This window comes from Electrona antarctica, assembly GCF_951216825.1.
Source record: "Electrona antarctica genome assembly, chromosome: 7".
Lineage (NCBI taxonomy): Eukaryota > Metazoa > Chordata > Actinopteri > Myctophiformes > Myctophidae > Electrona > Electrona antarctica.
The window spans coordinates 46,681,381-46,708,655 of NC_136812.1; the positions used below are offsets into that span (position 1 = coordinate 46,681,381).

Sequence of the window (27,275 nt, forward strand, 5' to 3'; positions counted from 1 at the left end):
CTCTGAGAGTGCACAAATGGAACCAAATGGACCCCTAAGGGTCCATCAGTCTGTAACTCTGAGAGTGCACAAATGGAACCAAATGGACCCCTAAGGGTCCATCAGTCTGTAACTCTGAGAGTGCACAAATGGAACCAAATGGACCCCTAAGGGTCCATCAGTCTGTAACTCTGAGAGTGCACAAATGGAACCAAATGGACCCCTAAGGGTCCATCAGTCTGTAACTCTGAGAGTGCACAAATGGAACCAAATGGACCCCTAAGGGTCCATCAGTCTGTAACTCTGAGAGTGCACAAATGGAACCAAATGGACCCCTAAGGGTCCATCAGTCTGTAACTCTGAGAGTGCACAAATGGAACCAAATGGACCCCTAAGGGTCCATCAGTCTGTAACTCTGAGAGTGCACAAATGGAACCAAATGGACCCCTAAGGGTCCATTTGGTTCCATTTGTGCACTCTCAGAGTTACAGACCTAGTCATTTTCATTTTGTATGCCCGTGACAAAAAACTGAATTTTGACAAAAATGTCCACAAGCCAGCATGGCGAAGGATGACCCCTGGTGGTGAGTGAGTGAGTGAGTGAGCGCGGGGGGACGGGGCGGGGTCCAACCTACCGTCCTCGTCGGTGCGGCACATCAGCGGCTCGCTCTCGGGCCCGGGCCCCACCTGGGTGAAGGCGGCCACCGTCACCCGGTACTGCGTCCACTTCTCCAGCCGCTGCAGCAGCACCTGCTGCTCCGTGGCCGGGACGCTAGGTGGCGGCTCCTCTGCCTCGGCCGCGGCCGCCTCCCCTCCTCCCTGTGGCTGCTCCCCCGCCGCCACCACCACCTGGTGGCGCACCGTGTACCCCGCCAGGGCGCCGTTCTGGCTCTCCACAGGCGGGGGGCGCCAACTTACCAGCAGCGTGGTGGAGCTGGAACTGCTGCACTTAATGTCTTGAGGGGGGGCTGAGGGCTCTGGGAGAGGGAAGGGGGGAGGGGGGGGCAAGCAGGGGGGGGGAGGGGCGAGGATGGGGGGGAGGAATGGGCGTTAGGGCAGGATGGGGGAGGGGGAGGAAAGGGAAGGGGAGGAGGGAGGGGTGGAAAACAAAAAACAAAAAAAAGATGGGAGAGATAAAGAAAATGATAAAACGGAAAAGCTTCAACTTATAAGAGAAGAGAACGATGAAAGCGTACAAAGAATGGGGGGAAAAATAAGGTACAAAATGTGCTCAACGTAAAGTGAACGAAATAATCTTGCGAATGTCAACGGAAAAGACTTAAAAAAAAGGACAATGACAGTTATGACACAGGCGTTTGTAATAATGAAGCAAGATGGCCGAGATGGCCTAAACCGTCAGGGACAACTGTAATGAATGACTACCCCAGGTACAATTTACAATGTAACTTCTACTAAAGATATGGATTCAAATGCTGTTCTTATGAGCTGTCTAAACCAGTGGTTCTCAAAGTGGGGTCCATGCACGGGGAACGTTCCTTGAGGAGGGGTTCCAAATGGATCCTTCCAAAAAGGTCTGCACAGTAACTCTTAGAAACCGTACAAATGGACCCAGTTGTATCCCTGCTACAGTAGCCGTGCTCTCAAGAGTCACAGAGGTCCTTGACATTAAAAAGGTTTGAGAGCCACTGGTGCTAGCGGTAATCCCTAATGGTGCCATGAAGCACTCTCCCTGTAGCACTAAGGAAGAAGACTCTGCTATTTTTGCTATTTTTTAAGTGAAAGGAAACACGTCGGTGGGTTTTATAAATATACTGCACCAACCAAAAGTATTAACAAGAGCTTGTGATCAAATAATAACTACATTGCATCCGATGGATTCTTTTTTGACATTTTCTGAAAAGTAAGGTTTCCCAGTTCACACACACGACACAATATGCTCTATAGCTACGAGAGAGAGAGAAAACTTCTTCATACCCATCTTTTAGAGATACCGGGAGCTAAAAAAGGGAGTTCTACTTCTCAGCGCGCGAACAAGAAGGAAAGCTTCCGTGGGCACTATTTTGATTTGTTGTATAATAGCTTTCCAACACAGTGGCTGGCTGGGTTGGTTATATTTTATTTCTTTAAATGCGGGAAGCACTTCTTCCAACACATATTAAAAACTACACATCTGTGAACTTTCTAAGTCACACTCTACTTTCTAATCTGAGCGAGGCTCTTACAGCTTGGACTCGCCTGAGAGAGAGAGAGAGAGAGAGAGAGAGAGAGAGAGAGAGAGAGAGAGAGAGAGAGAGAGAGAGAGAGAGAGAGAGAGAGCTATAGCTCTGTGCAAGGGAGTGATAAAATGTCCCACTGCTCATCCAGAGTTAGGTATTATACGGATAAAAGCACATGTATGCGGAGATTTCTATTCAAGTCGAGCTCTCTCTCTCTCTCTCTCTCTCTCTCTGTCTCTTCCAATACTCCTTAAAATAATTTCCCCAACCATCTTGCGGTTTCGAGCCGAGTTCATTATTACATTCGCATCTGTGATGTACAGTATTGTAGCCGGAATAATTGGAAACAAAAGGAAATCATAGCAAGACAAACAAAAAAAACAAAAACAAATAAATAATAGCATAATAGCATTCAACGGAACCCGTGGGCAGAAGTGAAAATGACAACCCATAGAGACAACAAGAACAGAACGGAACAAAAACACGACATGTTTTCATTCCAAAACAACAGGGCTGGAGACATAAATGATAAATTGAGGCAGTGGCGGCTGGAGAAAAAAAATGAATTTGTCTTTTAACCCAGGTGACTCGAAAGGAAAAGAAAAAAGAAAAAAAAGAAACAAAGAAAACACAAAAACAGTTAGGGTTCCGAAAAAAAATGACAACTCATAAGAAACATGAACAACAAAAAATAAAAAACAGGCTACTGAGCATAAACGGGGAAAACAACATTTAAACTTTAAAAAAAAGGAAAAGAAAAACAACCAAAGTGAAAAAGCTTCACAGGTATAACTGACTGCCTCATACGTACCTGGCTTCCACATACACTAACTGGTTAAGACTTTCTTACCAGCAGCACCTGACTGTGCAGTGAGCTCCACTCCACAGTCAGTTGAGCAGCAACACTCTCCATCCAAACTCCTCACACATTGCAGTTCTGAACCCATTATATACCCCCGTTTTTGCCAATTAACACCTTTAACCACTTGAACCCATGCATGCCCATTCTGGGGCGGGGGACATTTGCCCAAAATAGCCCATTCTACGGTCTCACGGTGTCTTGTGAGCTTGTAGAGTTGTCACTCGGGTTGTGAGCGCTTCGCTAAGACTACAGGGTTTAAGTGGTTAACTTACGGGTGGACTCGTCCTACTTTTCGGACACGTTGCTGCTGTGTGCGGTTGGGGGAGGGAGAATGTTGGGCTCTGTGCTGGAACCAAAGGACTGTCTTACTCGCTCGAATCTTTTGGGGGGAGGGCAGGAGGGTCCACAGGCCTGTGAGAGCTGAGAGGCAGGAAGCTACTGAGGTCGAAAAACCTACTCCGGTGACCTCCTCTAACTTTCTTCCTTTGGACCCAATGTTTCTTTTATCCCCCCTTGTTTCTCTATCGTTTTATTTTTTAATAAATCCCATTCCATAGCTCTGTGTATCACAGCGTTTTGAAAAAAACAAGGCACAGTAACAGTACTGTGTTGTGGTGCCAGTTTCATGAAAGGTTAATGATCCTAGAGTGACGCGCGTCGTCCTTTTGGGAAGGAGAACAAAACAACCAAAACATCAAACTGACGAAAATGTAAAAAACATATGAATTTCTGGCCATCGGAGAGCATATCCTTTGCGTCTTAAGATATATAGGACCGACTGTGCTGGCACACGGCAAATAGGACAGGACCACTGCAGCGCCCCAGGCCCTTCCTCTCTGTGTCCAATGGGCTTATTTACTTACAGTCTTACTGGATTTCTGAGCCTTTCAGCTCCGTCATATTGTATTCCAACGTCAAGAGTGATTGCTCAGTTCTCCATCATTGTGCAGCGCGGGGAAGGCCGTCGCATCTGACATGGGTCTGGCTATCGCTCCGACGCAGACCCCTCATGCCTGATAAAGGCTTAAAGACAGCAGGGCCAACTCGGCCGGCGGCTTTGGTAAAACTGCAGAACCCATAAAGACCGGTGGGGGGATTATAAATGCTAGAACTATATGCCCCGACAAAAAGAGGGAGACTCGACTCTAATGCCTCGCCGGGGGCTCTTTTGAAGTCTCGGAAAAAAAGACTCTCGGACTGCTACAGTATCTGACAAATAATTAGTCATGTTTGTATTGATACCAGCCTCTAGTATCAAAGTCTATTGTCATGTTAAAGGCAAGCTCTCTACAAAGTGTGCCGTGTTAAAACGCATGCCGGTGTACCTAATCGTCGTGAATACCTTCAGATGAAATGTGTCACGGATTGGGGTTTTCACACAGCGAAGGTTAACCACGTGAATCTGCCCCCCCAAACATAAACGGTGAGAACAGCACATCTAGAAGCTTGGAGATCAGCTATTTCGGCAAAGATATTTTTTGCGTGAAAACAGGAGGGGGGCCTAGTATAAAGCTGTAGGGGACTCCGGTCAAACTAAGTGGTTTAAGTAGTTCAATTGATTGTGATGTGAAGGCAAAACTCAACAAGACATCTGCTATGTTAAAGGAGAATTCCGGACTAGGCTTTTTATTACCTTAATCTGATGCTATTATATCGAAGGTAGAGGTTACAATTTCCATAACTCCATTCCGCAGCTCAGAGCGTGTTGGGGTTTTGCGGTAAATCGCTTATTAATCGCTTATAATCGTTCATTATGACTAATAACTCGCAGTGTTTGTGTAGATGTGTACTTCCAGAAGTCTCGCTAGACGAGATTTCACACTGATTTCATCCAAAGTAGCCCCATTGTAAATACTATGGCGGCCCATGTGGGACAAAACGACATAAATTTTTTTTTATACAATTTAACAAAAAAGATACAAATAAGCGATTTAGCGCAAAACCCCACCACTCATGCTCGGAGCTGCGGTTATGCAAATATTCACCTGTACCACTTGTTCGGGGATATAATAACATCAGATTAAGGTAATCAAAGGCCTGGACTGGAATTCTCCTTCAAATACATACCTTTGTACCTAACGATTATTAATACCTTCAAATGAAAATGTGATGGATTTAGATCGCATACAGCGTTGAGGGAAGGTTAAGCTACAACGGGTCATCGCTCCATGTCTGTCTCACCGCAGACACACACAGATTGCCTAGTGCTTTTACCAATCGGGGTTATAAGAGCGTGTTCGTGTCATTTCCATCACCAATGGCGGGCCACAGGACGCTGGCATTTGTGGATCATTAGAGGAATTAATCCGCCCGTCATGCCAAATGTCCAGCCCGGTGCTCAACGCAACTAAAATATTCCAATACATCTAAAACCCCTTGCATGCAATTACAGTAAGTGGGGGGATAAAAATGCTTGTTTGGCTAAATACGGCGGATTTAGAATCTGCCACTTTAATTTGAGAGATAACACTGGACTGGGGCTGCCCCGGCGCTTCAAAAGGTAGAATCTAAAAATGTGTAAACAAAGCCCGACGATACAGCGGGGCTCGGCCCCCGCGGAGCTCATCGACAATGCGTGAAATGATTTCTGAGACTATGAAATGGGATTCGTATATCTGCCTGGCTGTCCCCACTCCCACTAAAAATACCCAATCCCCACCAGGGTCCATCTCGTTGCCCTCCTCCCTGCTGTTGCTTGGGGACGGAGACCTATAGGAGACCTTCTTTTTTTGTTTTGTTTTTACCAGCTCTCTTAGATGTGGACCCTCTGCCCGCGGGCTGCGTCTGAACCCGGGTCTCAAAAAAAGTAAAAAAATGAAATAAAAACATATGTCTGAACCTGGACTGACTAGAGGAGGCATATCCCAGGAGGCGCCGTTTCTGAATGGGGGTCACTGCTACCAATTACGGCCGGACAAGCGAAAACGCTTCTTGCCCCCCCCTTTGCTAATAAGGGACCAAAGGAGGTCTTATGAAATTTATCGAGGTTGCTGCCGAGTTCAGCTAGGCATGACAAGTGATGAAGCCTCCGGGGGGCAAGGTGGAGAGGCGAGTCTGGACTGCCCACCGCTCTTATTCTGGTACGTTAACCGAGGTATAGTGAGCGTACACTATGAATACTGTACTTAATGAAAATCTCCCGAGAACCTAAAAGTACAAACGGTACTGTAAGCACAAATGTGCTTAATTTAGAGTTAATTTACTGTAACAATATTGACCCATTTGTTTTACACTCTCTGGAGTTAAATCACCAATCAAGGGTTTTGCAGTGTAAGCGTTCTTTGCACTTTTCATCAAGCAATAACACAGCATTGATTGTGTGCACGCACCATACCTTTATCTTTCCCCCATGTCAACACGATGTTTCTCAACGTTGTGTCCGGCTCCCACCTGGGGGTCCAAAATGGAACCCTTTTACGGGTCTGTAACTCGTTAGAGTGTACAAATGGACCAGTGAGGGTCCATTTGGCTCCATTTGTACACTCTCACGATTTAAATTAACACTGTGGGAGTTACAGACTCCGTTAATTGTATTTCAGAGGACTCAACGGAGAAAACCAGTGCGTTAACATAGACAGGTTAACACCGACAGTACTATTATACACTGAACACGTGCCTGGGTTTTCTAGGGAGCGTCTGCAACGTGATCCCCATGACAACAACCTCCGGGTGATGCCACGATGGCTGAACACACACACACACACACACTTCCAATGCTCTGCGAACAGGTTTTTCTCTTTTTTTTGCACCAGAGATAATGTTTGCTAGAGTAAACAGCAGAAGATTATACCGTCTGTCTTTCATTTCACTCAACAAGGGCTCTCCAGGCTGCCAGATAACATAAAATAGCATAACATAAGGATGGAATCCATCCCAGGCTCTGAGAAATGTTACGCTAACCACTTTGAAACGGGCTTGGCGTCTCTCTTTTGGGCATGTCATTATAGGGGGAAATGTAAATAAATAATTAATAATAATAATAATTGTGAAAATAGCAGATTTTGCATTCTCACGACACTGCAGAATGGGAGTAGGGCTTAAGTGTCTCTATTTCTAGCTCAGTGGTCCCCGACCTTTTCTGGATCAGAACCAATTAATTAAAGCGTTTGCGGTCCGGTCCAGTACGGTACGGTACGTGAGCATGTTTATGTTAATGATCAATCGATTGACCGGCTAGGATTAAATTAAGGAACTAACCTATTAATACTTTAGAAACTAAGATTCTATTGATCAATTTCACAATGGAAACTATTTTGAGGTTATAAAGGTTATAAAGAAGAAATACCATGACATTTTTTTAATATAATTTTGAGGGTCTATTAGAGTCTTTTGGCATTTTTTTTGGGGGGGGGGAGGGTCCACTAGTCCACTAGTGGTCCTCACAGACAACTAGTGGGTCCCGGTTGTCCACATGTTGGGGAATCTAATCCTAAACCAAATATTTTGTGACACCAACACCACCACCGCTAGTATTTTCTCCTTGCGAGGGCTAGCTTTTTTTAACAAACAGATTTGACCCGAGTTGAAATGCGGGGTGCGTGTGTATCATTGTGGTTGTCTGTTCCTGTTGAAATGCGGGGTGCGTGTGTATCATTGTGGTTGTCTGTTCCTGTTGAAATGCGGGGTGCGTGTGTATCATTGTGGTTGTCTGTTCCTGTTGAAATGCGGGGTGCGTGTGTATCATTGTGGTTGTCTGTTCCTGTTGAAATGCGGGGTGCGTGTGTATCATTGTGGTTGTCTGTTCCTGTTGAAATGCGGGGTGCGTGTGTATCATTGTGGTTGTCTGTTCCTGTTGAAATGCGGGGTGCGTGTGTATCATTGTGGTTGTCTGTTCCTGTTGAAATGCGGGGTGCGTGTGTATCATTGTGGTTGTCTGTTCCTGTTGAAATGCGGGGTGCGTGTGTATCATTGTGGTTGTCTGTTCCTGTTGAAATGCGGGGTGCGTGTGTATCATTGTGGTTGTCTGTTCCTGTTGAAATGCGGGGTGCGTGTGTATCATTGTGGTTGTCTGTTCCTGTTGAAATGCGGGGTGCGTGTGTATCATTGTGGTTGTCTGTTCCTGTTGAAATGCGGGTGCGTGTGTATCATTGTGGTTGTCTGTTCCTGTTGAAATGCGGGGTGCGTGTGTATCATTGTGGTTGTCTGTTCCTGTTGAAATGCGGGGTGCGTGTGTATCATTGTGGTTGTCTGTTGAAATGCGGGGTGCGTGTGTATCATTGTGGTTGTCTGTTCCTGTTGAAATGCGGGGTGCGTGTGTATCATTGTGGTTGTCTGTTGAAATGCGGGGTGCGTGTGTATCATTGTGGTTGTCTGTTGAAATGCGGGGTGCGTGTGTATCATTGTGGTTGTCTGTTGAAATGCGGGGTGCGTGTGTATCATTGTGGTTGTCTGTTGAAATGCGGGGTGCGTGTGTATCATTGTGGTTGTCTGTTGAAATGCGGGGTGCGTGTGTATCATTGTGGTTGTCTGTTGAAATGCGGGGTGCGTGTGTATCAGTTGAAATGCGGGGTGCGTGTGTATCAGTTGAAATGCGGGGTGCGTGTGTATCAGTTGAAATGCGGGGTGCGTGTGTATCAGTTGAAATGCGGGGTGCGTGTGTATCAGTTGAAATGCGGGGTGCGTGTGTATCAGTTGAAATGCGGGGTGCGTGTGTATCAGTTGAAATGCGGGGTGCGTGTGTATCAGTTGAAATGCGGGGTGCGTGTGTATCAGTTGAAATGCGGGGTGCGTGTGTATCAGTTGAAATGCGGGGTGCGTGTGTATCAGTTGAAATGCGGGGTGCGTGTGTATCAGTTGAAATGCGGGGTGCGTGTGTATCAGTTGAAATGCGGGTGCGTGTGTATCATTGTGGTTGTCTGTTGAAATGCGGGTGCGTGTGTATCATTGTGGTTGTCTGTTGAAATGCGGGGTGCGTGTGTATCAGTTGAAATGCGGGTGCGTGTGTATCATTGTGGTTGCCTGTTGAAATGCGGGGTGCGTGTGTATCATTGTGGTTGTCTGTTCCTGTGGGCCTCCTCCCTCTACCCCCCTTCCCTCACACGTTATTAATGTTCATATATATCAGTGAGGGCAGCTGGCCCAGTCATGCAGCTGGTAAATAAGGCTTCCTCATTACACTGGAGCCTCCGTAGGAGTGAGAGATTGCGTTTTGCGCGCGGCCGTGTGTGCTTAAAGTGCTTGTGTGCGTGTGTGCGTGTGTGTGTGTACATTGTATTATTGCACTTGCGAGGACCAAAATGTCCCCACCACTATGGTAGAATGTCAGAAATAGACATTGTGAGGACAATGTTTTCCTCACAAGAGAAATTGTTGTTTTACGGTAAAACAAGATATCTGGGCTTGGAGTTCGGCGTACGATTAGTAAGAGATCCATGATGGGCTTATGGGTTGGGCATTTAGGGGTCAGGTTTAGGGATTGGGCTTGGAGTTATATCTGATAGTTGTACTTCATTGCTCGCCGGTATATCGCACACCGAACTTGACCGAAGATAGTGGATCTACACGCTCACAATGTGAGCTTGCAGATCTGCTTCCGGGTCAGGGGTACAAATGCACCCCAAACATGTTAAACTGCATTGATACGCTGATGTCTGTACCGTAATATTGTAATACAGTACCGTAATACAGTACAAATGTGCGTGCGTGCGTGCGTGCGTGCGTGCGTGCGTGCGTGCGTGCGTGCGTGCGTGCGTGCGTGCGTGCGTGCGTGCGTGCGTGCGTGCGTGCGGGCGGGCGTGCGTGCGTGCGTGCGTGCGTGCGCACCAATCTCATGTTGCCCCTCTCCAATGAGGTGTGTGTTTTTAATGATGCTCCCTGGCAGTGTCACACCAAGGTAATTGGATTCTTAGCTCACAGAGGCTGCCGGAATATTCCGGACAGATCCGCCCGACGAGCACCCCGCAGTCAAATGTCTGTCCCTCATACTACACGTATAACGCAAATAGAAATATGTGTGAATTAGATTTGTGTTGAACTGAAGGACCACCCTCGTGCGCGCGGACACACTTTGGATTCCCGTTCCGAATTCGATTACTACACAGAGGGTGCGTTCGGAAATGCGCACCGGGAGCGCACTCGCCTATTAGTTTGCATTGCACAGTGCGCTCAGTGCGATATTTCCGAACGCGCCCAGAGTGATGTCTTTTACCACATTCGGGCGAAAATAGCCGATCTTACGAACTCACTATGAGCTTGCAGATGATCGATCTGCAACTTTCTCGGGGGAGGGATCTGGTGTAGAGGGAGGAAAAAAAGAGAGGGCCTAACATAGACATGTGGGGGACTCCGGTCAACTAAGTCCATCACAGTAGGGTAGATTTAAGTGGTGAAGCCGATAGCCCTTTCAGTGGGGCTTCTGTGTATGGCTCTCTACACACGCTAATGGACTCAGCGCTGTGTTTTTCCTAAAAAGACAGTCTGTTTCTATTGCCTGTGCTGCATGGCACCCGAAAAGACACTTAACCCGAGCGCCGCGTTCCGCACTGAGCCCCACCGAGTCACAAAGACATCTGGTGGGAAAGCTGTTATTCCTGCTGAAACCACAGACATGTCAGATTAATATTTTACAGCGCCGTGTAGAGAGAGCCTCCTGGCACGCTATTATTCAATTCTCTGATGGGACGTCTTTCTTTTCTGGGATTTTTTTTGGTTCTTGTGAAAAACAGACACGTAGAGGCTGTAGAAGGTTGACAAGGTGTACTGGCATCGGGTCATTCTCAGGTCATTGCTATAAAGTATAGGGCTGCAACTATCAATCGTTTTCTTAGCGATTATTCGACGACTTTTCGATTAGTGTGTTTTCTAATATATTTCTATTTTTATACATTAACACATCTGCAATTAAGCCCTTCTGCTTTATTTTGTTCCGCAGTGCATTGCAACACTTTGTGAGCTTGTATATCTGCATGCCAGTTTCACAATTTTTATCATTTTCTTTCATTACACATTTTATTTTATTTTAATTTTACACTCATGACATGCCCAAAATCGGGATTGATTATTAATCAAATGTTATATTAGGCTATCATTTCTAGGATAATTTATTTATAACAGATCAAATCGATTAGTTCAATTATAGAACAGTTGCACCCCTGTTGCTAAGGGTTATGGCAGACTGGAGCTCCCTGGCCTGGCACCAACAAAACCAACAACAACAAAAAACAACCACTTACCTCCAAGGCATCCAAAAGATCAAGTTATGATAGTGTGTGTCATGTGCTGTGTGTCATGAGTGGTGGGCGGGGACTTGTTGCTTTTGTCTTATCGTCTCTAGCCCTGAGTCTGTCATTGACCTAACCCACTGTTTCTCAACGTCCGGTCCTGGGCCCAACCATGGGTCCAAAACATTGGCCCTTAAAAGGTCTGTAACTCTAAGGGTGTACAAAAGGAACCAAATGGACCCTCACGGGCCAATTGGGGAGGGGGGTCCCAGAACCCAATGTTAAGAACCAGTGTCCTAACCTCAGCCGTGAGAGGTTATGGTTAGGCCAATAGCAACAAGCTACTGCTTTTTGGTGTGAGATGTTCGAGGAAGCAGTATTGTAGATGTATGCTGCTCGCGTGAAATCTCAGAAAGCTAAATGGTCTAACTCAAAAACCTTTTCTCGAAAGACTCAACAGAAAAAGGGGAGAGGAAGAGGACAGAAAAGGTGATGTCAAGCCATTCCAAGGAGAGCTTTTTGTTTGTTCCGTCTCGCAAGGGAACAAGTGACGATAGAGAGAGAGAGAGAGAGAGAGAGAGAGAGAGAGAGAGAGAGAGAGAGAGAGAGAGAGAGAGAGAGAGAGAGAGAGGGGTGGGAAGGTAGAGTGGAAGTAGAGAGGAAGGTGTATCCTGATCCAATCCACCTGCCGTTTCCAGTTCAGTAAAACAACGCAAAAGAGGAGGGTAAGGGGGTCTCACAGATACACGTTAACAGTGGAGGATGTGCACGTATATATATACACCCAAGACACGCCAAGACAGAGATGAGGAGGGAGGGGGGCAGAGGGGTTGTCGGGCGGGAGGTCTGATGGACATATAGCTTGGTTTCATGCCTTGAGCATACAAAGTTCAAAGGGGGTGTGGGAGGAGGGAGCGGTAAAGATTCTCAACAGCACCCCCCGGTGGACGGGGGGAAGGGAAGCGGGGGGAGGGGGGAGGGGTTAATGTTGCATGCAACTGGTGCTCTCTTCAGTGACTCTGCACTGTCTGTGAAGCTCTCCTCCAGAGGTATAACACAAAGCCAAAAAACAAACAGAGAATTTGTGAAGTTTGTTCCCCAAAACGGCCCTGGTGGTTAGGTTGGCGGCCCCGGCAAGGCTTTGCCACACGGACAGAAACAAGAAAATGTGTTAAAGGGTATTCTCCTCACACTGCCCCGCCGTGGCTTTCTGCCCGCGCGTCTGACCGCCGACTCCCTGTCGGATCAAACGTGCTTTGCTTTCTAAAAAAAAAGCCTCTAATTTCAGAGGTTATATACCTCAGGAATACTGGCTGTGTTCACAAAGGAAAAAGCATCAGGTCAATCCCTATACTCTTGGACAAGTAGCTACGTTAACCCCTAGAACACTAAACTTAACTTTTGTCAAAACCATGCATCACTAAACCCGGGTGTATTTTACACAATGAAATATATTCCATCAAAAGTATTTCTCATGAAAATATATTACAGCAATACAAGGCAACCAAAAATATATATCATATGGGGCCCTATCATAGGGGGGGAAATGGTGAAAATGTGGGTATTATTTAAAATATATCCCTAAAAAAACAATAATAATGGAGTTGGGAACCTCTTCTTTGGTCCACCCATTCTTGGGACATTAAAAATAAATAAAAAATAAGCCCATTGTGGGTGTATGGGATTTTTCTCTATCACTCTATCACTAAACGTGAAAGGTATATTGAAACAAACACCCACCTCAGACATCAGCAACATTATATAAAAATATAATTGTGCCGGGGCGAAAATCACAACGTGTTTAGTGTTCTAGGGTTAAATATGTTGAACGGGAGATGTTTCAGATGGCATAGTGTTGACCTTAAAGCAGGGTTCTGTATACACTGTGGTGGTGCATCATGCTCTGGGGGGGCATCAGGAGAGGAGTGCATTTCATGGCATCAGCTCCACACTAGCCCCCTCGGCTCATGTTGGATTTGTTAAGCCAACTGTGCTCTCTCTACTCTCCTACTTTGAGCTATGATGTCAGGGATATTTTTGGCCCTGCGCGTTTAAATAATTCAGTTGTGTTCCTGCCATATCTGAAAAAATATATGCATTTGTTACTGTTCTGATCTGCTGTTGGGACCATTGGTTTATGCTTAGTCAATTGTCAGCGTCGTACACCGAAAATGGCCAATCTACAAGCTCACAACAGCTACAAGCTCACAGTTGTGAGTAAATTGGCCATTTTCGGCGCACGTCTGCACGGCACACGCACCCCCTCCCCTCCCACCTCGCGGAAAAACAGCCTCTTCTGTGGCGTTCGGCAGAAAGCCACGGCAGTCACAGGGGAGAACGGGACATTTTTTGTGTCTCTTGTTGTGTCACGTGTGAGGGAAAAGTGCACTTTGCTGTTGACAAAAGTAAAAGCAAAATCTGAACAGAAGTGATCGTGGGAAGAGGTAGAAAGAAGCTGACAAATTTTGTCCGTCCGCATAGACTCAATTTGTCTGACAAGGTCCATCCAGTGTAGAGGTTTTAAAAAAAATAGAATCAAAACAGATGGTAAAAGGTTGTAAGCCACCGTAGTGTGAAAGGTTGCATTTAATTTGCTAATTAAATTTAACCTCTTATCGCCCATGTTTGGTTGGTAAATATGTATAAAAGTCGATTTTCATGAGGCCAGAAAACGACCCAAATTGACACCTTGAGCTCTTGTTGCGGGGGGGGGGGGGGGGGGGAGAAAACATATACAATCAATATCAATCAACTCCAAAAATATGAAACATGTTTTCATTTCTTTTTTTTTCAGGATCAAGCGACACGTTAAAGAAAGGCAAGTCATACACATGGCACACAGCTGAAAATAGTCTCAATCAGCTTTGAACCCCTGAGTATGTCTGGTACAACAACACAATCACAAGTTCAAAGGTGATGATGGTTGAAGTTGACATCTCAAGTAACAAACAAAAAAAGCAACGTTATAGGAAGCCTGGAGTCGGAAAAAAAAGAAAGATTCAACATCCTCATTAGATTCCACAACAAAACAGCATTTGGAGAAGACATTGAAGCGCTTCGGTCATCGCTGAACGCCCAAAACCAGCCGACATGTTTCCCTGCAGAGGGAAGCAGCAGAGAGGAGAGGAAATAAAGGGGCTATACATACTGGCTTGCAAGGTCTTCTGGGATACGTCGTTGGTGTAGGCTCCCGTGCCTCTGGTGGAGATGGCGGCCAGCGAGAAGACGTACTCCGCGTTGGGCCGCAGCCCCTCCACCACGAAGGACGACGTGGGGCCAAATTTCTTTATCTGTTTGTTCAAGGAAGAAGAGGAGTGGTGACATCACTCTGATATATATATTTTTTTTCCCCCCCAATTGCCTAAACTGTAATGCTGGGTGCTATACTCTCCCTCTGCTAACCTGGGGAGAGCCCCGAACTGAGCTCATGCTTCCTTTAACCCATTTTGACCTGAGATCAGATTCTAAAAATGTCTTCTACATCCTGACAGTTTTCTGAAAAAGCTATGTTTCTATGTCAGTGGCTCTTCGATTTTTCAAAAATAGCAGACCTACAAGCTCGTAGCGCGCCACTCGGTGCCCCCCATAAATTAATTACCTGTTTTATACATCGCTGTATTATTGCTATTTGTTTGTTTATTTAATATTTAGGAAATGATACACAAGGCCAATAGAAATGTGAAGGAGAAAGCCTAAATGCCTACATGCTTAGTTGTGAGCATGTACAGTACAGCTTCTTAAGAAATAATAATAATACATCTGAAACATGTTTAATGTTTGATGTCAGTTTGTGTGTTTTAAAGGTATATTCAGTGATTTCGCTTCATTCAAATATCACTTATTTTTTCTTTTTATTTGGATAATCCTTCCTACTATAGAGTGTGCTGACCATATAAGGAGTTCCTCCCTGTCCCCAGTGAGCCCCTGGGGTCAAAAAACCCTAGTTTCAGTTTTGGTGGCGGGTGGCAAAGCCTTCATCCAATCAGGATGAAGGTGGACTTGGTGCACATGCTGTTGCACTTCCCCCCACTGTAGAGCGTGTGCATGTGCACATTTTGTTACCGGGCGGACTGGGTGGTTTTCCAAATCACCCAAATCACTGAATGCTCCTTTAATGTTTTAATGTTTAACCAATTAAAAATATTAACAAGAGCTACTGGATCCATTGCAACGGTTTCCACCCGACAGCGACATTATGAAAAGCAAAATAGTTTTTTCACAAAAAAGTAGTTTGTGTTGTGTGTGTGTGATCTTACCTGGTCACCATGACCAGCCTCTTTGTAGCGCAGCACATAGTTAATGATGCCTTCTTTCTCATAGGCCGGTTCCCAGGTCAGCTCAATGCTGGTGTCGGACACAGCGCCCACCATGAACTTGGTTGGCTGACCAGGAACTGGAAAAGACATGAAACAGACATGAAACAAAACATGGAAACAGCCCATTCAGGCATTTAGCAGGCTCTCTTAATCATTGAAACTATACAGTACAAACTATAGGATGCCAGGTCAACAAATTAACCTGGCATGTGTCTAAATAACATGCTATCTAAATTACATTTTAACATTTGCATAAACCTGCATGGTTGTCAAGTCAAGTGTCAAGTCAAGTGCTACGGCTTAAGTGGAGTCTGAAGAGGTGAGTCTTCAGATTATGGTGGGAAATTGGGAGTGAGTCAGCAGTTCTAACTGCAGTGGGGAGTTTGGAAGCGAGAATGGAGAGGAGTCTGGGACATGTGGAGCGTTGTCCTGGATGTTTTAGAGAATGGAGAGGAGTCTGGGACATGTGGAGCGTTGTCCTGGATGTTTTAGAGAATGGAGAGGAGTCTGGGACATGTGGAGCGTTGTCCTGGATGTTTTAGGGAATGTTCTGGCAGCCTCCCTGTGTTCTCTGAGTGAGCATAAAGTGAATGAGCGTGAAGTGAACGAATTCCCTCATGAGAAAAAAAAAAACAAGAGCCGTACAATTTGTTTCCAACGTAATAAAACAAACTCCTTGACATTTTCAAATCAAATTTCCCACAAAAGGTACAGTACAGTAAAACTGGAACTCAAAACTGGCACTCTATAAGGACTGCAAAGGAAATAATCCCTTGGGCTTCTTTTGTTGGTTTATAACGTAGACAAATAGCATAATGTTTATATGCATTTATGATTAACACCTAGAACGCCCGGGGGTATTTGTAAGCATTACATCGGGACGCCCAGCGATTTGTTTCTTCAGGGCCCATTTCAAGGTGCACCAGGCGCCATCGTGGATGTAGCTGAAGTAGTTAGATGTAGCAAAAACACCCCCGAGGCGATCAACATCGGGAAGTATTGTTATTTCTAACGCGACTAGCGACGGGACCTCGACGGGCCGTCAAAAACATAATCTTTGATTAGAATTGGACGGATTGATTTAGAGTTATTCACGTTTGAAGATTTTTCCTCTCATCCACTAAAATGGAGGGGGACCACTTTGGATGACGTCCCAACCAGAAATGACATTGAATGTTGCCCAACGGGCGCTCCCAACAATCATTAATGTTCCGTCCTGTGCTTAATCTCCGTCCTGAACGCTGAGCGTAACTATATTTGATAGGACGGAAACCTCCGTTCATGCCGCCCAGGGTGTTAATAATGTTTAGCTTTTTCCCTTTTTTCCCTTCCCAATTTCGTTGTTATGCCAATTATTAAGTTATGCCTCCCCACACATATTCATTAATAATACTGTTCATATAGACGCTTGACAAAGCCAGCTGCAACGTCGCTGCCTCTGCACCGTGGTAAATATATGCATGTTTTTTTGGTGGATGCAGTGATGTAAATACAGTAGGTTTTCAGTCCCGGGATGCAGGGATGGTCTTTTAGATGAGTCCAGGGGACATTCTATGAGTCCCACTTCAACGAGGGATGCAGGGATGGTCTTTTAGATGAGTCCAGGGGACATTCTATGAGTCCCACTTCAACGAGGGATGCAGGGATGGTCTTTTAGATGAGTCCAGGGGACATTCTATGAGTCCCACTTCAACGAGGGATGCAGGGATGGTCTTTTAGATGAGTCCAGGGGACATTCTATGAGTCCCACTTCAACGAGGGATGCAGGGATGGTCTTTTAGATGAGTCCAGGGGACATTCTATGAGTCCCACTTCAACGAGGGATGCAGGGATGGTCTTTTAGATGAGTCCAGGGGACATTCTATGAGTCCCACTTCAACGAGGGATGCAGGGATGGTCTTTTAGATGAGTCCAGGGGACATTCTATGAGTCCCACTTCAACGACATTAGGAGTCATATTTTGCAAATATTTGTACAAATTCCCAAACTCCAATTTCATTTTATATGGTTATAATGTGGTTATATTCATGTAGAAAACAGAAGAATAAATGATTATTATAACTAAAGCTGGCAAAATAAACTAGAATAAAAGTACAGTAGCACAGTAGTGCATCCCGTGGATGCAGAGGTCGTTGTTTTATTGCGTCCCTTAACTATAAACTGCGTTTTGGGATGCAAAATGCACCATATTTTAATCTCTGTGGATGGGAAACAATCAATGAAATCAAGCTCACCTCCTTGCAGCACTTTGACGTGGATGGGCTCCGAGAAGGGCCCGTCCCCCACGGAGGTGAAGGCCAGCACCTTGATGGTGTAGGTCTCCGTGGCCACCAGGCTCTGGATGGTGGTGATGATGCTGTCCTGGACGTTGTGGATCTGCCACGAGCTCATGGGCTGCGAGTCGTCCATGGTGTAGTAGACGCGGTAGCCCTTGATCTGCCCGTTGGGCTCCTCTGGCTCCTCCCAGCGCACCATCATGGTGTTGGACGAGATGATGCGCGCCTGGATGTTCCGCGGCGGGCTGGCGGGCGCCTGCTCGCCCGTGCGCGCCTCCACCGGCTCGCTGGGCGGGCCCTGGCCGATGGTGTTGAAGGCCGACACGCGGATCTCGTACTCGGTGTTGGGGTAGAGGCCGCCGATGCTGTAGCGCGTGGTGGTGATGCCGTCCATGCTCTCGAACTTGCTGTCGGGGGACTTGGCGCGGTACTGGATGATGTAGTGCGTCACCGGGTCGGGGTTGCCCGAGTCCCACGTGATGGTGACGCTGGTGGCCGTGGTCTCCGTCACCACCGGCAGGCCGGGGGGCTTGGGAAGAGCTGCACAGGAGAGGGGAGGGGAAAGGAAGGGTTGAGCTCTACCATGGATATTATTCACTGGTTTTCACACCATTGGCAACTTGGCAAGTGACGGTTTGAATCTGCTCAAGTGAATATGAAAAGCAAAACTTTGTACTTTAAAAAAAACAATACGAAGACAATATTTGGCATTTGCACACAACCAAGTGCAAAACACTGCGAGTTAACGGGCACAATTTAGATTTTTAAGCAGCGTTTTTCCATCGGTTTTCCAAAAAAGACATCCAGTGTGCAACCACCTTTACACTAACTAAAACATTTCAGGCGACTAAAATATGACTGAAACTAATTATATTCAAAGGCCTGTGCAACTAAAACTAAATGAAGAATGTTCCATCCGAAGCGACGGCGCCTTACATTTGACGGTGATCTGTGCCACGGCCTCGATGATGCCGAGGCTGCTCATGGCCACGCACGTGTAGTTGGCCGACTCGCGCACGGTGCTCAGCTCCAGGACGTTGCGGCCCACGGGCATCTCGTCCTCCGGCGTCAGGTCCTCGCCGTTGAGCGTCCACTTGACGTACGGCATGGGCGAGCCCACCGCCACGCACGTGATGTTGACGCTGCCGCCCGGCATGATCTCCTGGCTGGTCGGCGGGATGGAGAAGCGAGGGGGCACTCGCCGCACTGGGAGGAGGGAGGGAGGAGGACGGCGGGATGGAGGAAAGGAAGAGAGGATACCAGAGAGAGGGGGGGGTGGGGGGTGGGGCGAGGGTGGCGAGGGGAGGGCGAGGTAAAAAAAAAGAGAGGAGAGAAGAAGAAGAAGAAGAAGTAACAGGACGGGTCGATGAAAATGTATCCTTTACAAGGAAATACTTAACATCTACAGAAAGGATCAACGTGGTAAAAAACAAAAAGTCAACTGAATAAAGCAAAATTAAAAGAGCTAGACTTAAACGTAAAATATAAGAAAATATATATATACAAATAATACGAAGGAACTAAACTAACAGAACTGCTTCAACAACAAGATTGACAGTAAAGCAACGATTCATAGCAACAAGGTTCCATTGACCAATATTTGACCCATCACAGCACAATTAAAGACACAAAAATCTATTATGAGTTTCTCATCTTCGTAAAACTGAGCTGCCGAAAAGACGCTGAACTTGACTAACCACAGCCTAACCACGGATGGGCCGCCAGGTGTGAGCGATAAGAGTGATTAAGGTCCATGTGATTGTTATCACGTGAGGCCTGCAACGTAAGGCAACCTGAGACTTCCTGTCCTCTCTCCGCCACTCACGGCAGATCAGGAAGTAGGCCCGTGATAGGCCCCTCCTCCCGCGGCACAGGAAGTATAGGGTTACGCTGTACTGTTGAGAAGCCACCACTAGGGGGCGTCTCCGCCCCGCTAGTGTGTGGGTGTGGGTGTGTGTGTGTGTGTGTGTGTGGCTCGCTTTGCTCTGCCCTTTCTCCTTGCCTAGGCTAATCGCTAAAGATGAGAAACTTTAATGAGATTTTTGTGGTTTAGGGTAGATCCACTGGACAAAGCCTTTTTAAGATCTGACACGGTTCCATTGATAGATGCAGCTATCAGTTTCACAGACAGCATGCATAATAGAGACCGAGGTAAAAAAAATAAACTCAAGGAGTCAAAAAAATAAAATAAAATGGTAACAAAACCAGATATAAAAAATTGAGATAAAATGCATAGAGGAATATAACTGAAGGGTCGCTAGCATGCCCAGACAAAAAGACGATTGGAGAAGAAAGGAGAAAATACGAGATACAAGGACAGGAGCACCTCAGAAAAAAGGGGTAGAGAGAGAAAGGGAACGGAGGTAAAGAGAGCGAGAGAGGAGAGGAGGAGAGAGAAAGAGGGGGTTGGGTGGGAGAAGGGGGTAGGGGGCGGGGTCACCCACTTCAGTGCTGCATGTGTAAACTTATTTTTTCCTTTTTTTTCGTTATTATTAATTATTGTTTTTTTTTTTTTTTTTTCCTTCGGCCAATGTGACAAAATGTGACGCGAAGGACACATCGTCACATCGCGAGTCCCGGGTTTTAAACACAAAAAAGTAGTATAGAGAGTAATAGAGTATAGGAAACAAAGTGGTGTGGTTCTTAGTTAGAAATACATAGAGACAGAGGCCGTAGTGGAGAGGCTGGAGCCAGAAGAGTCGACTTAGTCACAGATAGTAGGAAGAGGTCAAAGAAACAGAACTGGACCAACAGAGAGAGAGAGAGAGAGAGAGAGAGAGAGAGAGAGAGAGGGATAGACAGAGAGACAAAGACAGAGATAGAGATAGAGACACCTTCCACTGGAGAAGGAGACGGGGAGATCCTTCTGGGATTTCATGGACAGGAGGACAGTTTTGAGTGAACAAAGAAAGAAGGAGTTGACAATGGGACCGACAGGAAAGATGTTTAGGTGGGTAGTGCGTTATGTGTGAGCGCGTCTGTGTGTTATGTATGTATGTATGTATGTATGTAGGTGTGTTTGTTATTTGTTGTTATGGGTGTGCGCGTGTGTACAGTATGTGAGTGTTAGTGCAGCGTTGGAGGGAGCATGAGGTGTTAGTTGACACTGACTGTACAATGTTTGATGGAAGACATGCAAAGAAGGTCCACACACACACAGAGAGAGAGAGAGAGAGAAAGAGAGAGAGAGAGAGAGAGAGAGAGAGAGAGACATAGAGGGAGAGAGACATAGAGGGAGAGAGAGAGTGTGTCTGAGAGGGAGACAGAAGTTGAGCAAGGAAGAGAAGTCTGAACAAAAAGAGGATGGTTCGAACTAAACGAAGAGCTGATTGAGAGACAGACAGGTGACAGGACAGACGAGGAGACAGACAGGAAAAGACAGATAGAACGCAAGACAGGGACACGAGGCAGAACCAATAAAAAACAGACCCAAGCAGCAAGACAGACAAGAAGACAGACGGGACAGTCAGACACGACAAGACGAGACGAGACAGACACAGGCCGACAAAACGAGACGCACACGAATGGGGCACGCTGGACATACTGTACTTTACGCAAAGGGCGAGTGGGGGGGGGGGGCGGGGGGGGGGGGGGGAGGTTTGGGGGGGTAAGGGTTGTGGGGGGAGGGGTTAGGAGGAAGTTGGGGATAGAATAAGGAGACTGTGATTCTGGAGCAAAACTGAAATATAGATAAAAAACCAAAAATCATAACGATAAATAAAATAAAAAAACATGGCTCAAAGTGGGTTTGGAGGTCTCACACACTGGGGCTTAGAATCAGAGTCAACTAATCCCCCCCCCCTCCCCCCACAGCCACCCACACCCACCCTCAAACTCACCACCTCGATGCTCATGTGACCCGGGACAAGTGTGTGATGGCACGAGACGAGGCGGTGGGGAGAGTGGGAACGAAAAAGGGCACCGAGGATAGCGCACCGCGTGTCGATCCAAATGGGATTCATATACAGGCCTATACGGTCACCCCACAAACACTCGGAAGGGATTTGACCTGTTTGAACACGCGACTTATATCTGCCACACCGTGGGCTAATAATGGAAGGAGCTTGCAGGATAGAGGGTATGTAAAAGGTTAAACAAAAGGCTCCGACTCCGCCACTAGTGTTGGCCTTTAGAGGAGCCCTTTCACTTGAATTGAGTCATATGAGATAGCGTTGTACTTCTGTGCCATGTATGAAATGATTAATAATACATTTTACACGCGACATGTAAACTTATTGAGGCAAACACGGGCGATGACCTTCCGCCAACACTGCAGGGCGATAACGGCCTTACTCTTTACATTTACGCTGCGATACACACACACACACACACACACCCCTTCAGAAGGTGCTGCGGTCCACTGATAATGTCAGTTGCTGACTAGGGCACGTACGTACGTGACCCGACCGACCTTGAGGCCGGTGAAAGGTCAATTCAAGTGAAGCTGCTACAGTTTCGTAGCTGGAACAAGGTTGGATGAAGAACTCAAAACCACAGAAACACAAGTCACAAGAACTATCAATAAAATGTTCGACAGAGGGTTGTGAAAAAAGGTAATGGCTTTAAAAAAAGAAAGGCAAATTCTATCACTTACAATCAAGCAAAACATTATTCATAATAATTTGCCCACCAAAATAGGAGTCATCAAAAATATTATTATTACATAATCAGCAATATATCTACACTACCTCTGATTAAATTGGGTTAATTACTTCACGAGAAACATTTTGGTTAAGGTTTTCGGCTCGGTACCAGATAGTTATCAATGCATGCTTGTAAAGTCCAATTTAAAGTTTTTGTCTAAAGCACCTTGATTGCAGAACTGTCAGAAATAAAAATGATGTCTTTTTTTAAAAACGCCTAACAAACAACAAAGGTGAAAGGGCAGCCCATTCCACACACAAACATGCATGGGTGGGTGTGGCTATGGCATGAGTGTCATATACAGGTGTGCCCCCCCCCGCCCCCCCAGTCACAGGGAGAATCAGGACAATCAAAAAATAAAGTCACCCAAGCCCATCCAAGCATGCCGTTCATTTCCAGATGGAGCATTGTTCCAGACACACAATCAAAAACTTAAAGTAAACCAAACATAACAGATATCCACAAAATAATTCATGTCCGAACAGCAAAGACAGTTCCATATAGTGCAGCTGTGTTCAACCAGAGAGGATTTGCATCAATACTATTAGATGTTTTTTTCCAGCCATCATTTTGTCTCTGCTCTCGTTTATAGTTTTGGTCATGTCCAATGTGAATGCATGTTGACTAAAAGTTGTACTGGATCAAAGTGTTGCTTTTTTTGGGGGGGGGGGGGGTGTCAAAATGGAGGTTTGCATCTGATCAGGTGCTATTCTGTATCTGGGGTGAATGTGTGCCAAATGGACCGGGGGCGATTTAGAGGGTGAGTTGAATCTACACTCTACAGGAATGATGTCTCCTTTCACAATCTTAACAGGCATGGTGACACCGGGTGGAATCTACGGGGGGGGAAACCGTCAGTCACAAACCTACTGCCCGCAAAACATTTACTGCATGCCCCCGCGCGCACAATAAACAAATACATTCAGCCTGTGGCGAGTGCACAGCAACAGTGGGTTGTCCTGGCACAACGAACAGCGCCCATCTCCCTATCTTTCTTTTTCCGAGAGCGCCGAGGAGAACCGAACATAATTCCTGATATTTATACTTGGATGTGCCCTGCATCGCACATCCAAAATAGCCGATCTACAAGGTCACAACGAGTCGCGGCGCTATATTCCGATGCATGACACAAGGCTATACTGCCACTAAAGTATAAATCACACTTTAACCCATTTTGGGCGGGAACCCCTTTTGGTGTTTTAAACATGTTATAATTTAGCTATTGAAAAATAGCAGATCTACAAGCTCATAGCGCGCCACCGAGTGGCGCGCTACGAGCTTGTAGGTCTGCTATTTTTGAAAAACCGTGAAAATATTTTTGAAAAATCGTGAAAATATTTTTGAAAAATCGTGAAAATATTTTTGAAAAATCGTGAAAATATTTATTTCAGAAAACTGGAGGATTTAGAATATCTTTTTTAAATTTTGAGGTCAGGCCTAAATGGGTTAAGATTCATAAGGGAAAACGCCTCGGAAGTTGGGTTCTGCATGCAGATGATTCATCAGTCTACCATGAAGTCTATATAGTTCTGTACACATCTGTGTATGAAATCAACAACAGGACCAGAGTGGAATGCAATACTCAGTCATGCAAGTGATTCCAAAAGGCTCTCGCAAGCTGACAAGGAAGACGGGAAGGGGAGGAGGAGGAGGTGGCGGTGATGTGATGTATGTGTGTGTGTGAGAGTATACTACCCTTTAGAAACGCAAGCCCAGCGAAAAACAAAACAAAAAAAACCCTAAAAAGAATCCCAATTGCATAGACACGCTCCTCGTTCAACAGAGACCGGGAGCCCGGCCCGGCCGGCCCCCATTTGGAATGGAAAGAAAGGGTGAAAAGAAGAAGAAGAAGAAGAGAGAAAAAAAAAGTACTAGACCTTTCTTTTAGTTTTTTGGGACGTAAACAACGTATAATCCTGGTTCAAGCCCCAATGTGGAGAGAGAGAAAGACAACTCAAAGAAGTCTTTAGAAGTGGAACGAGGTGAAAAGCAGTCGAGAGAGAACGCCAGAGTACTGAACTAATCTCTAAACAAGTGGGCGGTGGCGTGGAAGGGGTTTGTGCCCAAAAACATAAAGAAAAGCAACGAAAAAAAAAACACAAGATGTCAGAAGGCAGACATTATCGGCCATTTTGGCGAGGCAGCCTTGGAGTGCTGCCCCAAAATGAAGGAGGGGAAAAGCCAACATAATGTGCAGCCTTTTTTTAGTGTCACCTTGAAGCTGAGATTACACCCTCTTACTGCCCGACGTCACACAGGCTCCGCATAATATACATCCTTTGGTTACACTTGGCCTGGCGAGGCCGAGGGCATTTACATAGAAACCCACAGGGGTCGCATGCGTTGATGCGACATTGGGCTGCACCCGGGCTAGAACAGTCACTATGGGTGGCCCGGCCCATCAAAATGGAAATTATCGCTTAGAGCAAACGGAGAGGAATGGTGGCAGTGGGTGGGTAGGTGGGCCAGTAACAGCAAACAGAAGATTTGGTGGGACATGGTCTTGCAGATGGAAGACAGGCAGCCAAATGGTTTTGCTGCAGATACGCCCCTCTCTGTGGTGGATATAATGCCATGAGCACTGGATCTATGCTGTCAGATTGAAAACTTTTTATGTTTGCTTTATTCAAAGACAAAATGAGCAATAATTATGTCAGAGGGGTGGGTGTGTGGTGGGCTATGGACTTCAGGACTCCTTGAGACAAACATCTAATAGAGATGGCAGGATTTTTTTTTGCTTTGGCCAGTGAGAACATAAGGTGTAATCTAGCTTTCTTTCCCAACGTTACAAACACACAAATGCAGAGCAGGACATGCAAGCACATTCACAAACCAGGCAGGCATCATCATTGTTGTAGGAGGGCAAGCGACGTGCACGTGCATTCTTCACAGCGCAGTCTTGCTGCATCATTGACATATGGTTGGAATCACGAAGCAGCAGTCAGGGCTAAATGCGGCCCTGCATTTCGAGAATTTGGACGGGTTCTCTTTCACATTTCCCTCCAGTGGAATTGGGCCGTGACGGCAATGAGAGAATACTGAGTGGTGGCGTTCAACTGCCTATGGAGCATCTTTTAATTGCCAATTGGAACAGCGAGAATTCAAAAGGATTATGATTATATGAATTTTGTCTAATGAGCTGTCTCGCAGAACAGTACGGTGGGGGGGAGGGGGGTTTGGAGAAGAGGAACTTGATTTTATCCAAACAATGGAAAGATCAAATACTTAATGTGTCTCCTCTAAGGAAACAATGGCTTTTGTTGAAACGGTTTAGATGATTCTTTTTTTGTTTTGTTTTTTATGTTCCGTATAAAAAAAGAGAAAAGAAACAAATATAAAAGTAGAAGAACGTGCCGTACTTTCTTGCTTACTCCAGCGAGTATATGGTTGATATGGACCCACGGTAAGACCTGGCAGTCACTGGCAAACAGGCAAGAACTAAATACTAAGCCGGTAGACTCTGTGTCCTTGGAGGCCGTGGCCCGAGGCAACGTGTTCTATTATTTATTGTTCTTCTTATGTGTGGGGGCGAGAGGCGATGACCTCCAGGTCTGTCCGAGGTAGCCATTATACACTCAGCCCCGCGTGGGGGGGCGGTGGGCACCCGGGGGGGACTGGCACACTCGCTGCTCCCGTGTTCATTATTTAAAAAGCATACACTTCTGAGCGACAGGTCTAATCCCCGACAGATCGGCGCGCAACCGAAAACGACACGCACGCCCCGGGTCCTCGCAGGACCCCAGATATACCGCGTTGCGTGTTATCGCATTTGTGTGAGTGATACAGCTTGCATGATCAAACAAACTTGTAAATTACCTCTCACTTCACAATTGTACTTGTAAATTGTAATTTTCTCTGAGCTCATAGTCATTCCCCCGTCCATGAAAAAAATAGGAAAAGCTTGGAAGTAATGTATTCATAAGAGCAGAGGAGGGATAAACTTTACAGGCAAGTTTTACGACAGCCTGTGACATAAGATTTAAGAGGGTTCTGGCACTGGTTTCAGATTAATATATGCCTCGGAGAAACCCGGCACACATGGGCTGAGTGCAACATCTCAAAAAGATGATGGGAACTTGGGAGAAACCCAATTACCACATAAATCAATGCAATGCAGGCCTGCCCTTGCAATTGATCCTCAACTCATTTGGCACCCTCTCCTCTATACCGGCGCCACGACTGCCGATGCGATACGATACGAATGTATCGGGGGAGGGGAGATGAAAAAAAAGAGTATGCTTTTGGTTCCAATTTGAGAATCTTCATTAGGTGGCTTACGTCAATCTCGGAATCAATTCCAACATTCAACACGCGGGGAAAAGAACCAGCGATGAATGAATAATACATCAGAATTTGATTGAGTCTCCCTGACTGGCTTTGGAAGGAAAACAGCAGTCTGTCAACAAAACCAATCACGCCTCGTCGCCGTCATTTTGAAAATAAAAGCCGTCTTTGCCGCTTAGCCCATTCTGGACGGGAACCCCTTTTGTTGTTTTAACTAAGCATTATGTTATACTTTAGCTAATGAAAAATAGCAGATCTACAAGCTCATAGCGCGCCACCGAGTGGCGCGCTATGAGCTTGTAGGTCTGCTATTTTTGATAAATCGTGAAAATGCGGCACAAATCTTTGAATATATCTTCTTTCAGAGCGAACGTTCTTTTTATTTCGACGTCAGGCCTACATGGGTTAGAGACAGACGGCGAACGCAGCGCCGAAGTCATTATATTCTTATTGATCCGCGTGGCACTGTAAAAGAGATCCCCATGATGGCCGTGTGAAATCACCACTGAACCCAATCAGGCCCAATCAGTTCTCATTCTCTTTTTGTTTGTTAATGCATCACCGTAAACGAGATGGCA

The 27,275-nt window shown here is 46.0% G+C and overlaps 1 protein-coding gene across 1 annotated transcript in view; it reads right to left on the reverse strand.

Moving 5' to 3' along the window:
• Window positions 1-27,275, reverse strand: part of ptprsa (protein tyrosine phosphatase receptor type Sa) — a 270,699-nt gene that overhangs the window by 69,854 nt on the left and 173,570 nt on the right. Inside the window, 5 exon segments of the mRNA XM_079505556.1 lie at window positions 615-956; window positions 14,326-14,467; window positions 15,434-15,570; window positions 17,728-18,309; window positions 18,706-18,975. Of these exon segments, the coding sequence (XP_079361682.1) occupies window positions 615-956; window positions 14,326-14,467; window positions 15,434-15,570; window positions 17,728-18,309; window positions 18,706-18,975 (1,473 nt within the window).